Source organism: Asparagus officinalis, chromosome 8, assembly GCF_001876935.1.
Source record: "Asparagus officinalis chromosome 8, Aspof.V1, whole genome shotgun sequence".
Taxonomy (NCBI): domain Eukaryota; kingdom Viridiplantae; phylum Streptophyta; class Magnoliopsida; order Asparagales; family Asparagaceae; genus Asparagus; species Asparagus officinalis.
The window spans coordinates 5,547,508-5,561,216 of record NC_033801.1 but is presented as its reverse complement, the minus strand read 5'-3'; the positions used below and the strand labels follow the sequence as shown (position 1 = coordinate 5,561,216).

At 37.7% G+C, this 13,709-nt stretch overlaps 3 protein-coding genes across 3 annotated transcripts in view; 2 read left to right on the top strand and 1 right to left on the bottom strand.

Annotated features, from left to right (window-relative positions):
* LOC109822959 (lon protease homolog 2, peroxisomal-like) overlaps positions 1-6,308 on the top strand; it is a 16,693-nt gene extending 10,385 nt beyond the window's left edge. Inside the window, exons 8-17 of the mRNA XM_020389243.1 lie at positions 1-21; positions 306-507; positions 600-806; positions 1,531-1,661; positions 2,653-2,866; positions 3,556-3,858; positions 4,225-4,419; positions 5,164-5,409; positions 5,531-5,632; positions 5,857-6,308. The exon at positions 1-21 is cut by the window's left edge and continues 80 nt beyond it. Coding sequence (XP_020244832.1) covers positions 1-21; positions 306-507; positions 600-806; positions 1,531-1,661; positions 2,653-2,866; positions 3,556-3,858; positions 4,225-4,419; positions 5,164-5,409; positions 5,531-5,632; positions 5,857-5,940 — 1,705 coding nt within the window. The 3' untranslated portion in view covers positions 5,941-6,308. The remainder of the gene's footprint in view (positions 22-305; positions 508-599; positions 807-1,530; positions 1,662-2,652; positions 2,867-3,555; positions 3,859-4,224; positions 4,420-5,163; positions 5,410-5,530; positions 5,633-5,856) is intronic.
* Positions 6,758-8,047, top strand: LOC109820603 (RING-H2 finger protein ATL8-like). The gene has a single exon (XM_020386766.1). The coding sequence runs from the start codon at positions 6,771-6,773 to the stop codon at positions 7,554-7,556; it is 786 nt and encodes a 261-aa protein (XP_020242355.1). The 5' UTR covers positions 6,758-6,770; the 3' UTR covers positions 7,557-8,047.
* On the bottom strand, positions 11,890-12,575 carry LOC109820754 (the record flags this gene model as incomplete). Its single annotated transcript, XM_020386949.1, has 1 exon — positions 11,890-12,575. A coding segment is annotated over one exon (603 nt), but the record flags the coding sequence as incomplete, so codon positions are not given.

Sequence of the window (13,709 nt, the reverse complement as noted above, 5' to 3'; positions counted from 1 at the left end):
ACATGTTCAGAGAGAACTGCGGTAATACTTTATATTGCATCATGAAGACAAGTTCCTTTTAGTTGATTGATTTAGTTTGACCTTGGTGGGGTTTGAAATAATCGTATAAATTCTAGCTTGACCAGTGCCAAGCTTGCACTATCGAGATAAGTTCCTTTTAGTTGGGACTTAGTAGTATAAATGAGCCGAACTTGAGCGAGCCAGTCCTATCTGAATGCGATATGCTAACTTGTATCTGTTATAAAATCGACACAGTTAGCTAGTGCCAGAAATAGGAGGTTTTTACCTGAATTTTATTTCTACAGGAGACTCAGAAAAATGCAACCTCAGCAGCCTGGATATAGTAGTAATCGCGTGTATTTGGAGCTTCTCGCCGATCTGCCTTGGCAAAAAGTCAGTGAAGAACAAGAACTTGATCTTAGAGCTGCCAAAGAGAGGCTTGACGCTGATCATTATGGTTTGGTCAAAGTAAAGCAGCGCATCATTGAATATCTAGCTGTTCGCAAGGTCAATTTCAGTGTTTTAACATATTTCTAATTGCAGTAGATATGGTACTTGTAAAATAAAGTTTTTACTAATTGAAAGCGAATGGATTGCAGCTCAAACCAGATGCACGAGGCCCAGTTCTATGTTTTGTAGGCCCACCAGGTGTTGGTAAAACATCATTGGCATCCTCTATTGCTTCTGCTTTAAATAGAAAATTCATACGGATTTCGCTTGGTGGGGTCAAGGATGAGGCTGATATCAGAGGTCATCGGAGGACGTACATTGGAAGCATGCCAGGACGTCTAATTGACGGGTTGAAGGTTAAAAATAAACCTTGTTACTATAGCTTAGACATTAAATGCAATGGGAAATCAATCAATTATAAAAAGCTCTTAAAATGTGCATCTTATTACTCACAATATATCTCTTAAACCTTAGAGTTATTACTTGAAGTTCACTTTGTTGAAACTACTTATTTGAAGGAAATAGCAATTGTTGCCTTGCAAACCTGAATGTTGAACAAGGAAGATTCGAGAGCAACTTTTCCATTACATTTTAAACTATGACCTGTCGATGCTGAATGGATGTTTTATTCTTATATGGAGAGTGTTGGGAGTCTTGACACCAAGGTCGTAGATGTACATGCATTTATATTGTGAATATTTATACATATATGCATACTATACACATGTATAGGTATATTTGCTCATAAACACATTTTGCACATATATCTATTGTGTTGATATATTGATTTTCCATGTATCAGCAAATTTGAACAAGGATGGTATGGGTCTGGTGGTCATAATGATGCAGATATCAATATTAGTAGGGAGAAAAACCCTATATCTCATTAACTGCTTTTAAGTATATATGAAGTTAGTTCCTGGATACTGATTTGTTTAATTTAATTTGCTAAAGATGTGCTACTGCAACATGTTATGAGTCCATTCCAATAGTGTTCTCTTCATTTGGGTTCTACTGTATGTCTCTTTAATGTTTCTTTTTGTTCGCCATTTGCAATTCACTTCCTGCTTTCAACTGCAGAAAGTGGGTGTTAGTAATCCAGTTATGTTGCTCGATGAAATTGATAAGACTGGTTCTGATGTTCGTGGGGATCCAGCATCTGCCTTACTGGAGGTTCTTGACCCAGAGCAGAATAAAAGCTTCAACGATCAGTATCCCTTTAATTATTTATCAATAAGCAATATGTTTTACTATGCTAGTTAGTAGTTAATACTTGATGTTTTCTTTCATTCTCTATTGACTATCAATAAGCTGAATATCAACCTACTTTTCTTTGGCCATATGCACTTTAATCTGGCTTTGTGTTCTATTAATGCACAGTTTATCAATCAGGTTTAGGTTCCATTCATATTTTTTGAAAAATACGCACTATTTCCTAGTCTTGCTTTCCCTCCTATGCATCAAAATGTCATGTTGCAAGTATAAACCATAGACCTTGGGATCGTCATGCCAACCTCTCTTAGATTGGTTTTCTCTAGGTCAATACCTCACATATCGTGTTATTCATTTTGTTTAAATTACTCAAAAATGATTATGGTTTTTGTTAAGTCGATGTATGAAGAGTTACAAATCAGTGTGCATAAATAGCCTGTCTTCTTTTTCTACCATAAAGAAACTGTATTAGTTGAAACGATAGAAGCCCTTTCTAGGGGTATACCTGCAACATGCATACAAATTTCATTCTTATTGGTTTTTTATTCTAACTTTTGATTTTAATCATCTATACTTTTTTTTAATGTGAGCTTCTTGTTGTTTTAACTCTTGTTTTAAGTCAATTGGAGAAGGTCCTACTTGTTACAGTTGAAATAGAATTGATATACTTGCATGCTAAATATTTTTTTTTCACTGCAATTTGCCTCATGTTGCATTCAGAATGTGTTTGCTACTTGCAAAAGCTATAAATGTGTTATTAAGAGCCAATGTCGTCTAAATGTATTTAATGCTAGAGATCAAACTTTCTAATCCCGTGTCATGTTTTCCATTTTCCAATTATGCATATTGCATATGAAAGAAACTTGATTCATTTGCCTAAAGTAATACGTACAATAGGTAACAGATTTGTGTGTTAAATTTGGATCTTTCAATGTAGTATATATGAATGTCATCATTGTTCTCTTTGAGTTCCTTGATCAATGTCATAAGTTACTTAAATGTTCCATACGACCTGTCAAAAGTGATTTTTGTTGCTACAGCAAATAGGGCTCAACCTATTCCTCCACCGCTTTTGGATAGAATGGAGGTCATCGAGCTTCCTGGGTATACACCCGAAGAAAAGCTAAAAATAGCAACCACACATTTGATACCAAGGGTTATGGATCAGCATGGTCTGAGTTCTGACTTCCTTCAAATTCCCGAGGTACATCTTTATTGTCATTGAACAAATTACCCTTGTATTGTAGCTTGTAGTTTTGTATATAGCCTTCCAATTCTTGGAAAAGAAAGGAGTATTATAACCTTCCATTTTGGTTTTTGCTAATATAAAGCCTTCTAGTCAAATTTTTAATCTATTTTTGGTTTTTTAAATGTGATTGACTGAAAAGATGCATGGTTGTATAAGGTGGAGAAAATGCGAGAGTAATTAAATACTATGTAGCACGGACACGGATCCGACACGGCCATCCGACACGCCGACACGAGGCAAATCCTAAAAAATACATAGGATACGTGTGTTCGACACGTGTGTCCGACACGGACACGACACGACACGGCTTCATGTTATGTGTGTCCGTGCTTCATAGATTAAATATATCCTTTTAATATTTTGCAATCGAGGTGTTCACCCTGCCAGCAGACTTATCAATTAGATATTTTATTAGATATTTTCCTACAATGGGAGCTAATTATGGATTCTTTTTACCACTTATTTCTTTTTTGATATATACTCACCATCTTAGGATAGTATGCAAACATATCTCTAGAGCAACACCAAATCATAAATAAGCTTTGATTCCTTCTTGGAACTTATGACATTCTTTCATTTACACGCTATTTGTTTAATTAAGAACTATCAGAGATAGTGACTGATATCTTTATCCCTTTTGATAGGATATGGTGAAACTGATAATTCAGAGATATACCAGAGAAGCTGGTGTTCGTAATCTGGAGAGAAGCTTGGCTGCCTTGGCTCGTGCAGCGGCTGTCAAGGTTGCTGAGCAAGAATGCTCAATGCAATTTGGCAGAGATGTGCATCAGATGACAACTTCCCTGATGGACACACGACTTGCGGATGCGACAGAAGTTGAAATGGAAGTTATTCCTATGGGAATTAACCGCCACGAGATAGCAAATTCATATGCAAGCACCTCTGTCCTGGTTGTAGATGAGCCCATGCTGGAGAAAGTGCTTGGGGTAATAACTAATTTTTGTAAGGGTAAAATTCACAAAACCCCCTGAATTTTTGGGGGTCTTGCACGAAACCCATTGAAGCTTATAAATCATATAAAACCTCACTGAACATTCAAAACCCTCCTTAACTAAACATTCAAAGCCCTCGTGAAGCTCTTATAATAACTTTTGCGGAGCACATGACAACTTAAATGAGATAAGTTCAGTGTTGTTTCGTGCATAACATCCCAAAGTTCAAGGGGTTTTTGTGAAACTTACCCGTTTAACAACTAAGCTTGGATCAACCTGTCTGCAACTATTTCTTGAAAGTGATCAAGTTTTGTTTTTCCAAATAATAAGAATATCTTTTTTCTTGGTTATGTTTTGTAGCCTCCTAGATTTGATGATAGAGAAACTGCAGAACGAGTAGCAACTCCGGGTGTATCAGTTGGGCTAGTTTGGACATCTGTTGGAGGAGAAGTTCAATTTGTTGAGGCCACAGCGATGCCAGGTAAAGGTGATTTGCATCTCACTGGACAACTTGGTGATGTAATCAAAGAGTCGGCACAGATAGCTCTGACATGGGTATTTTCTCAATCATTTGTTCTAGTTGAACTGGGTATTTTCTCAATCATTTGTTCTAGTTGAACTTTGTCACGTGCTATATTGTATGCACACACACGCCTGCGAGCACACAAGTTTTTTTTTTGGGTTGAGTGTTCTCCAAATGGTCTGGTTCTTGTTAAGTTCATATATTGTCAATGATTCATTAATTGATAACACAATATAGTTTCGGTCAAGGGCACAATATATCATAAATTCAAAAATATATTTAATGCAAGAAGATCTAACTTCAAAGGTACCATGATCATCTACTGGCACATAATGCAGAAGTGTGGATTCTCTGTGATCTGCTGAAAGTTGTCAAAGTCACATTTTGATCATTATTGTCAGTTAACATCCCTTTTGATTTTTCGTTGGTAATATCTTGAGTTACTTCTTCTTGGGATATATATTGGAGCTGTAGTTCTTCCGGTTCCACTCTTTTCAAATTTGGTTAAATAATGACACTGAAGCACTATCTTTTGCTTCTTGATTATACATGTGGATTCCTGGTTACATTCATGATATTTTTTTTCAGCGCTTTTCATATTAATGATACAAGCAACTGTTTCTCATTCTGCATTGGAAACAAAACATAATAGCTAATCACCTCTTATGCTATGCACCCTGTTTTGCTTCTATCTATTTACTTTCTTTATACTTGAAGAGGGTAAGATATATAATCTGTCTTCAACCTTACTCATTTTGCTTTCTTACTTCCCTCAGGTCAGAGCAAGAGCAGGTGATCTTAAGCTGACATCTGGCGGTGAAAAAAATTTACTCGAAAGTCGCGATGTTCATATACACTTCCCTGCTGGTGCTGTTCCAAAGGATGGTCCATCTGCTGGAGTGACTTTGGTAACATCATTAGTATCTCTATTTAGTCGAAGAAAAGTTAGAGCAGATACTGCAATGACCGGAGAAATGACACTTAGGGGCCTTGTGTTACCTGTAGGTGGTATCAAGGATAAGGTAGGTGATGAATTATTATTCCGAGCTTACTTATTCATTATGTGCTTTCGTTACCATCATTGATATTTTCTTTTGGATTTTGAGGTTGGACTAACTGTTAACGATTTGTTTGAAATTTCAGGTTCTCGCAGCACATCGGTATGGCATAAAAAGAGTAATCCTGCCGGAAAGAAACTTGAAGGACTTGGTTGAAGTTCCATCAGCTATTATTGCCGGCATGGAGGTAATTAATCTCTTTACGATCATCATTTGTCTCTTCATATATATTGTGAATGGGGATCATTCATTCATGCATTTTGAACACATCATTTTTATCCAACTTCTCTGATGTTGTGTCTACGGAGGCTTTTTGGACCTTCGAAATGCACTTGTCCACAAATAAAAGCGACAAAATTTTGGACTGACGTATTTCCTAATTTTATACTTCCTTTTATTGATATAAAACAGATTTTGTTTGCGAAGAGGATGGAAGATGTATTAGAGCAAGCATTTGAAGGAGGATGCCCATTGAGACCACAGTCCAAATTATAGCAATTCCCACTCTTGAGTCTACCTTCATTTTGGCTAAGGCATAATACCTGGTGTATGCATCATTCTCAAACTTCGCAGACTTCGGTGCTTCTTGATAGTTATAAATCTTATCTCGTTCGATTTATTATCCAATCCACAGGCGACGAGATCTGTATCACTATGTACGCAGGGGCGTTGACCCTTACAAGTGTATATTATGCGCAGGGAACAATGGCTCTCATGGGAGTTGTATACATAACCAAAGGGGATTCCTGTATCCTGTATATTACTAATTTTTCGTCTTCCAGATACTTGCTATTTATAATCAATGTTACGAAGGAAATTATTTCATGTCGACTCAGTCATATATTCATTCTATTTTTTTTCTTTTTCTTTATCTTTTTTGGTTGATAAATAATTAAGAGGTAGATATGCTTCAATGTATGCCTCGAGTCATAACTGGAAAGATGCTTTGAGTTATTTATATTGCTGGGTATAGAATGTTGTAACTTCAATTTCTACCCATAGAAGGCAAATCGGAGCCTCATTTTGTACGTTTATGGTATGGTTGAGATTAGATTAGACCAAACCACAGAGCTTAATTTCATATGTTGGATTCTGTGGACTTTGGTCCATGACTCGTATCCAACAACTCCAAAATTTTGGTTAGAACCCTGACGTTATCAAGCCACTAACTAGATCGATCAACCACTCAACCCGCCAAAAAAACATTACAAAAACTTCTAGCTTACCAAACACCTACTCTTAACCAAAACCTCAAATTATAGCACTCAAAACTTCATCATCAATGTGAAATCAAATTCCGTCTTTCATCAAACAAAGCATCTCAAATGTCTTCGCCACAAATCTCCATCCCTCCTCCATCATCTTCCTCCTCTTCATACAACTCTAGCCTCCTCGTCATCGCCACCCTCCTCGCCTTTGTCCTCGCCTTCACCATCGTTGTCCACCTCATCCTCCGCCTCCTCGCTCGCCTCTCCTATGTCGCTCCCTCTCCCTCTCTCACCCACATCAACGCCACCTCCTCCAACCCCGCCTCCACCACCAACACCACCACCAAACTCGACCCCAATCCTAAAATCCTAATTGACTCGCTCCCCCTCTTCACCCTCTCCTCCCTCCCTCAATCTCCTTCATCAAATTGCACAATTTGCCTCTCCCAGTTCACCCTCAACGAGAAGCTCCGCCTCCTCCCGCCATGCCTCCACGCATTCCACTCTTCTTGCATTGATGCGTGGCTCAAATCATCCCCTTCATGCCCACTGTGTCGGTCATTGGTGCAAATTCAGTGTACGGAGCCTCCTCCAGTCGCGGCTCCACAGGTGGTAGAGGAGGAGGCTCAGTCGAATGTTGAGGAGACAGAGAGCGTTCCGTGGTTGAAGGAGTATGTGGATCGACTGGCGGTATCAGCGTCATCCTCATTCAATTCGATGAGGTTTTCATCATCGTCGCCATTCAGTTCGATGAGGTTCTCGTCGTGGGGGAGCCAGAGCTTTGATGGGGATGTGAGCGGGAGTTTGGAGTTGGGGGAGAGTCTTAGGTCGGAGGAGAGTGGGTACCTAGCTTCTTCATTCAAGTGGATTTTTGGGAGGGGCAACTTTGTAATTACGGTGTAGTGTAGGTCTGTTTAGTGGGTGGTCTTTGGCGGGTAAAATGGGAGTTGAAACAGAAACCAGGGAAGACACTTGAACCAAAGAACAAGTTGAGTTTTACTGTTTTCCCCTTTTGCTTTGTATTGAGAGCAATTTCAATGGAGATTCTAAGAAAAACACAAAAATAGGAAGAATTTGTGTGCATAGGAGAATTCTTCAGATATACTAATTGATGCATCCCAATTTAGAATTTTCGAACTCTATAGCTCTCAATATCCAGTAACCAAACATAAATTCATTTAGCATGTTGATTTTCTACACAATTCTAATTAATATTAAGATAAATACAACACAGTCTAAATATATCATCTCATGTGCATCCTCTTCAGAAAGAAGGGACTACCGCTATCATCGCTTCTCCTTGAAGAGGAAGGTGAAGGAGATGGCGGCTCAAATAATTTGCAGAAATGAAGGAGTTCATCGGCTCCAGCTGGCACCACAGTTGATCCATCTGGGCTCTGCGTAAAAAGAATACGAGTTTACGTTGCATACCTTATATTGACAGATAAAAATTTTCAATGAAATACTTTGGTTCAGAGATTTCAAACCTGGGTTGGGTTTAAAAATTATGGCCCAATTTCATATAGACCCCCCGAGTGAATTTTTTGTGACTAATGTGTCTTGACAAATAGACCACGTGAGGTTAAAGAAGTAAAAAAGTTCACTCGGGGGGTCTATCTGCAACAATAGAACTGCAAGGGATCTATTTGCAATTAAACCTTAAGAAATGGCACCATTATACTGAATTGTCCATAGAACTTATAGATATGAATTCCCTAATTCACACAAATTGGGTACAAATTTGTATACTCCAAGTGGTTCTAAATGTAAAACAAGGATAATGCACAAGTTTCAGAAACATGAGTATGATGGATTTTACCTGTGCACCAGTGTCAATACTAGTAACACATTTGCCTAAGTTGACATTCCATATCTTTATGCAATGATCACCGGTTCCATCACCAGATGCGAGAAAATTCGATCTAAAGGGGCATCAAGCTAAGAGCTTTCACTGCCGCGGAGTGATCTCTGAACCTGTGCAGATATTTGGATGCGTGTGAAGATTGCCAGACATTAACAAGCTGATCATTAATTGCCTCCGCTAGCCAACTGGTTCCCGTTATCTGACCATTTTAGACCGCAAACCTCGCCTTTTGTGGCCAATGTAGTAGGATGCCGGTCTATCTGCTATTCTCACTGCATTCAAAATTCTAATTAACAAAACAATTTCTTGTTTTTATTATTAAGGGTTACTGCAGATAGACCCCCTGCACTGTGGTCAGCTTGAACTAGCTACACCTGTAGTTGCTTCTATCATCACAGGTAGAGCCCCCGAAAGAGTTTTGTTGTTGCAGATACCCCCTGAAAAGGGTCAATTGGCTAAGGGGTCTATCTGCAACAACAGAACTACATGCTAATAAGGTCAGTAGGCGGTAGTACAGGGGGTCTAATTAACAAAACAATTTCTTTCTTTCCATCGGCTGACCATGCTACACTTGTGGGTAGATAGTCTCTGGCCAGCAAGCGTTCTGTCTTGCAAGTAGAATCATGCCATGGGTATACTGAGGATCCAAGAATCACAGCAACTGCAAGGATGTTGGTTTTACCCCCCCAATCCAAGAGGTTGGTATAGTAATTGTCAGGTATATTTGGTGCATCCAGTGTTTTGACAGGTTTCTGTTAAATCATCAGAAACAAAGGATCAGAATGAAGGAAAATAAAAAATAAGGGTGAATTTCACAAAACCACTTTAAGTTTTAGCCGATTTTGAGATGACCCCCATAAACTTTAAAAACGTCGCTTGACCTCCCTTTAGTTTGGGTTGTTTCAGAAAATCCCAAAAAAGGTTTCAATTTTTTCAAATAAAACCCATAAATGTGTCGGATGAACCAATAAAAAGACCAAAATAGCCTTTAAAAAAATTGACACATTAATTGTTAAATTAAATTAAATTAATTAATCAGGGGCATTTTCATCAAAATTGTACCAAAGTTGAGGGGGGTCTTGTGAAAGTTATCTTTAAAATTATTAAAAAGGACACGAAAGGAGTTTTTTCTATCGCGGGCATTTTGGTCCTTTGGATGCATGCGATTTTCACGTGACCAGATAGATCTAAAGTTGTTAGCTGGGGGATTCTCCGGCAAAACTTAAGTGTCATTTCTAAAGTTTAGGGAGTTATCTGACAAAACTTAAGAGGGGTTTTGTGAAATTTACCCAAAAATAATAACTCTTTAAGGTATCTGATTATGCACACACTGTAATGTTTCATTCAGGATATCATCTCCTTTCTGATTCAGTCAACAACATAAAACATTAACAATGCCCATATCATCTCCATTCTGAATCATTTCCTTCTCATACAATTAGCAATAAGCAGTGTCACTCCATTAATGATAGAACTCTCTGAATATGTTTGGTGGTCTTTTAACAAAATTTGATCACATTTTCTCATTGAGGCTTCCTATATCTTGAGTGAATATGCCTCAGAATCTCATTTTTTTTCTGCATTCTTTTTCTAAGCTCATGCAGTATAGGCCTTGTACTGCCTTATATTTTCCTGACACAGTAGAAATCTTTTCTTTGAGAAAAAAGGGCACAATATCACCTGAAAATCCCCAAGAAACAGTTTATAGAAAAAGAAAAACTCGATAGATTGCGTAAATGTCTCAAGTTGTTTAGGCGAAGTACTAGTTCGCGTAGAAACTCCTAACGAATCTTAAATTTATCGAAATTATCGTAACTATCTCGAAACCGTTTCCCCCTGTAGTTTCAGAAAATTAGATAAAGGTGATGAGAGCATCTGACTTATGTAAATTTCTAGTTTTTAGTCATATTATTGCTCAGATCAAACTTATACAGAACTCATTATTTCTCAATACAACATCCATTGGGGGTCATCTTGTGAGTTTCTTATTCTTATTAAAACAAAGCAATTCTATGAGGACTTCTCCTTATGTTTTCAGACATTCATTAAACCTACAAATTCTCTATCCAAACCATCAAGAACACATGAATCAACAAAAATCTATGAAAAAGTCGATGCATCAATTACATTACACACTCACGTGATCGTCTCCGAGCCACTGCTAAATCCTTCCCTTCTTCATCAACCTCGACCCCATTCTTGCTGCATTTGCTTGGGCTCCCCCTGAACACCAACATCCTAAATGGATTCCCCTCTGAATCCTTGGTCAGATTCTCCTCTACTCTCTTAATATTTTCGTCCTAAATCAAGAGGGGGGGAGATATCATCTAAACTGAAAAAACAATACAAATGGAGTCAGAGAAAAGAAACAGACCCTTGAAGGAGAGATTGCTGAACGTCCACAAGGTCGTCTCTGGCTCTCTGCTCCATCGGCGCTAGCAAGCTTCATGCATGCTCGATGTCCATTAGGCTTCTTGTGGGTATGAAGCGATCGCCCTTGAACATATCAAGAAAAAGTTTTCAGTAAGAAACTTGATGCAAGAATTCAAGAAATGATCGAAGAAAGGGAAGAATGTCGGAATTGTGATCTTAAGGCCACATGATGATCTCTGTAAACTGCAATAATTTTAAGAAAGGAGAAGGAAGAAAGGACTTTGAGAAGGAATGATAGGATTTAGAGGTTGGCTGGCTTTGAGACTCAAGTGTTGGTCGCTGATCAAGGTTAATTTGCTGTCTTCTATAAATTAGTTTGTTTTTCTTCTGGGTTTTTATTTGGGTGAAGGTTTTTCTCAAACGGCTTGAGTTAGTTCATCAGTTAGCAATATTTACCTTTTACAGTTTGTACTAATAATTTACTGTAAAATGAAAAGCCTGACGATTCCGGAGAGAAATAAACATAGTAGTTTGATTCAATACGGAAATGAATTGTAGACCTATTTAGTTAATTCTAGCTAGCAGATAAAGAAATTTAAATTATCATCTGTGTACGAGTATTTTCAACTATTTTTCCACATTCAAGAGGGAATTTGTTCTATGAAATTAAAACCAAAGAAAAAAAAGGAAAGGGTTAATTGTGGATAGATCCCTTGTACATAGCCTAATTGCAGATAGGCCCTCCGTGGTTCTATTATTGCGGGTAAACCCTTTGAGCGAATTTTTACTCTTTTACTCTCAAACGAAGAGGAAATTATTGTTGTTATTGTTAAAAAAGACAAAAAACAAATAGACCTCCTGAGGGTAAAAGAGGCAAAACATGCACTCGGGAGGTCTATCTGCAACAATGAAACAAGGGGGGTAGATTCGATTTGTCGAATACTACAGGGGATCTATCCATAATTAATCCAAAAGTAAAAGGAGGACTATACCAAAATATGTTCTTCCAAAGTCTCTAATTCATTACTTTTCCACTTCATTACAAACTAAAGAATGTCTCTAACCTGCTCTCTCACGTTCTCCTACATTTGAACACCAAATACAAAAGCATAAACAAGAATGACAAAACCAAAATTCATTATATCATCCAAGAACACAACCTTCCTCCCATCACTACAAGGTTGATCAATTCCACTGAAACAACCAGTTTTCTGCTCAATCCCACGACCACCTTCAAGAACAAAGCTCGAATTAGTTTTCCCGGTACTAAACAAAATACACCAGAACGAAGCACCCTTCTTCACTCTCCTCAATGCTACGCCAACTTCAGTATGCTCTTTACTATGAATAAGTGAGAGTTCCTTCTTATGCGTAACGAGAATCTCAGAAAATGCCTCCTCTGGATTAAGGTATTTCCATTGACAACCGGTAATTTTCCCAGAAATGGTTTCAACAGTTGGCAATTCTACACCACAATTGGGAGCATAGACTTCAGTGATATCAACTTCTGAAGGCTGACATTTTAATGTATTGTTACTGCTGCAGTTTAATATACATTCGGAGATATACTGCAGGGCCATGCATCCGAGCCCTGGACTATCGAACAATTTGGGGAGTTTGCTTGCTGTTCGATTTTGATTTAGCAAGTCGATGATTTCATTAGCTGGATTGCCTGCAAGAAAATATAATCATTGTGTAAACGTAATTGGAATGTTATGTGTATGTGTATGTGTATGTGCATGTATATTCCTTTTTTTTTGTAAAATAGCTTATCTTTATAGCATGGTTTTGATGAATTGCTGATGTTGTATAAAAGACATAGAAAAGAAAGTAGGATTACTATTCTTTAACTTGTTTGTTGATCAAGTGAAATGAATAATATTATGATACTATTTTACTTGGTGGAATCTTTTAGCAAATATGGTCCTGGCAAGAACTAGTTGATAGCTTATTGTTACTGACTTTTTTTTTAATCACCGAAGATTGCGTCTCCTCCAATCTAGTTTCTTTTTTCTTTTTTCTTTTCCTTTTTTTTGGGATTAATCCTAGAATCTAGTATTGAAAATGAGCAGTCAGCTCTACTAGGTTACATCTGTTTACCTTTTTTAGCAACTTGTATCTGTTAACCTTACTCCACATTGTTAACCTGTAACTGAAATAGATCAAGCTTTTCCTTCAAGTGGTTTCCTAACATGATATCAAACCACTAGCTTTTCAAGAGTTTCTATGCAAGCCTCATCATTGTTACATTTTACGTTAGCCCACAATCATAGAGCTTTTGAAGTATTTTTTTATTGCATATTTGGGATAATTTTCTTTGAAATCAGATAGATTAATAAATAAGACTAGTGAAATAAAAATTGTCTGAGTATGTTGTTTCAAAATATTTCTTCCTCATAAACTTGAGCATCAATTTTCACGTCTCATAAACTTGTTTCAAAATATTTCTAAAAAGAAAATGACAACAGGGATAACAAAACCACAGGGAGATTCACAGAACACCATTTGTGGGTTTCTTCCTCAATCCAGACAGAAGCTTTTCCGTACACACCTTAGACCAAATTAAGCAAATAAGCCCAAAACAAGAGCATCAGGGCAAAGAGAATTTTGGTTTCTGAGCTCAAATTGAAGAAGCAGCTCCAGCAGAAATGGAGAATGATGAATGAATGGGGCAGTTTTCTTGCTTTCACATTGATGAGATGGTTTTTTTTCGGTTGTATTGTACAGTTGTACTGCTCACTGCTGCTTTTACCCGTGAATTGAGGTAAGTGGAATGATGGAGGGTCCCTCTGTAGCCGTTTGATGAGTTGGCTCATCTT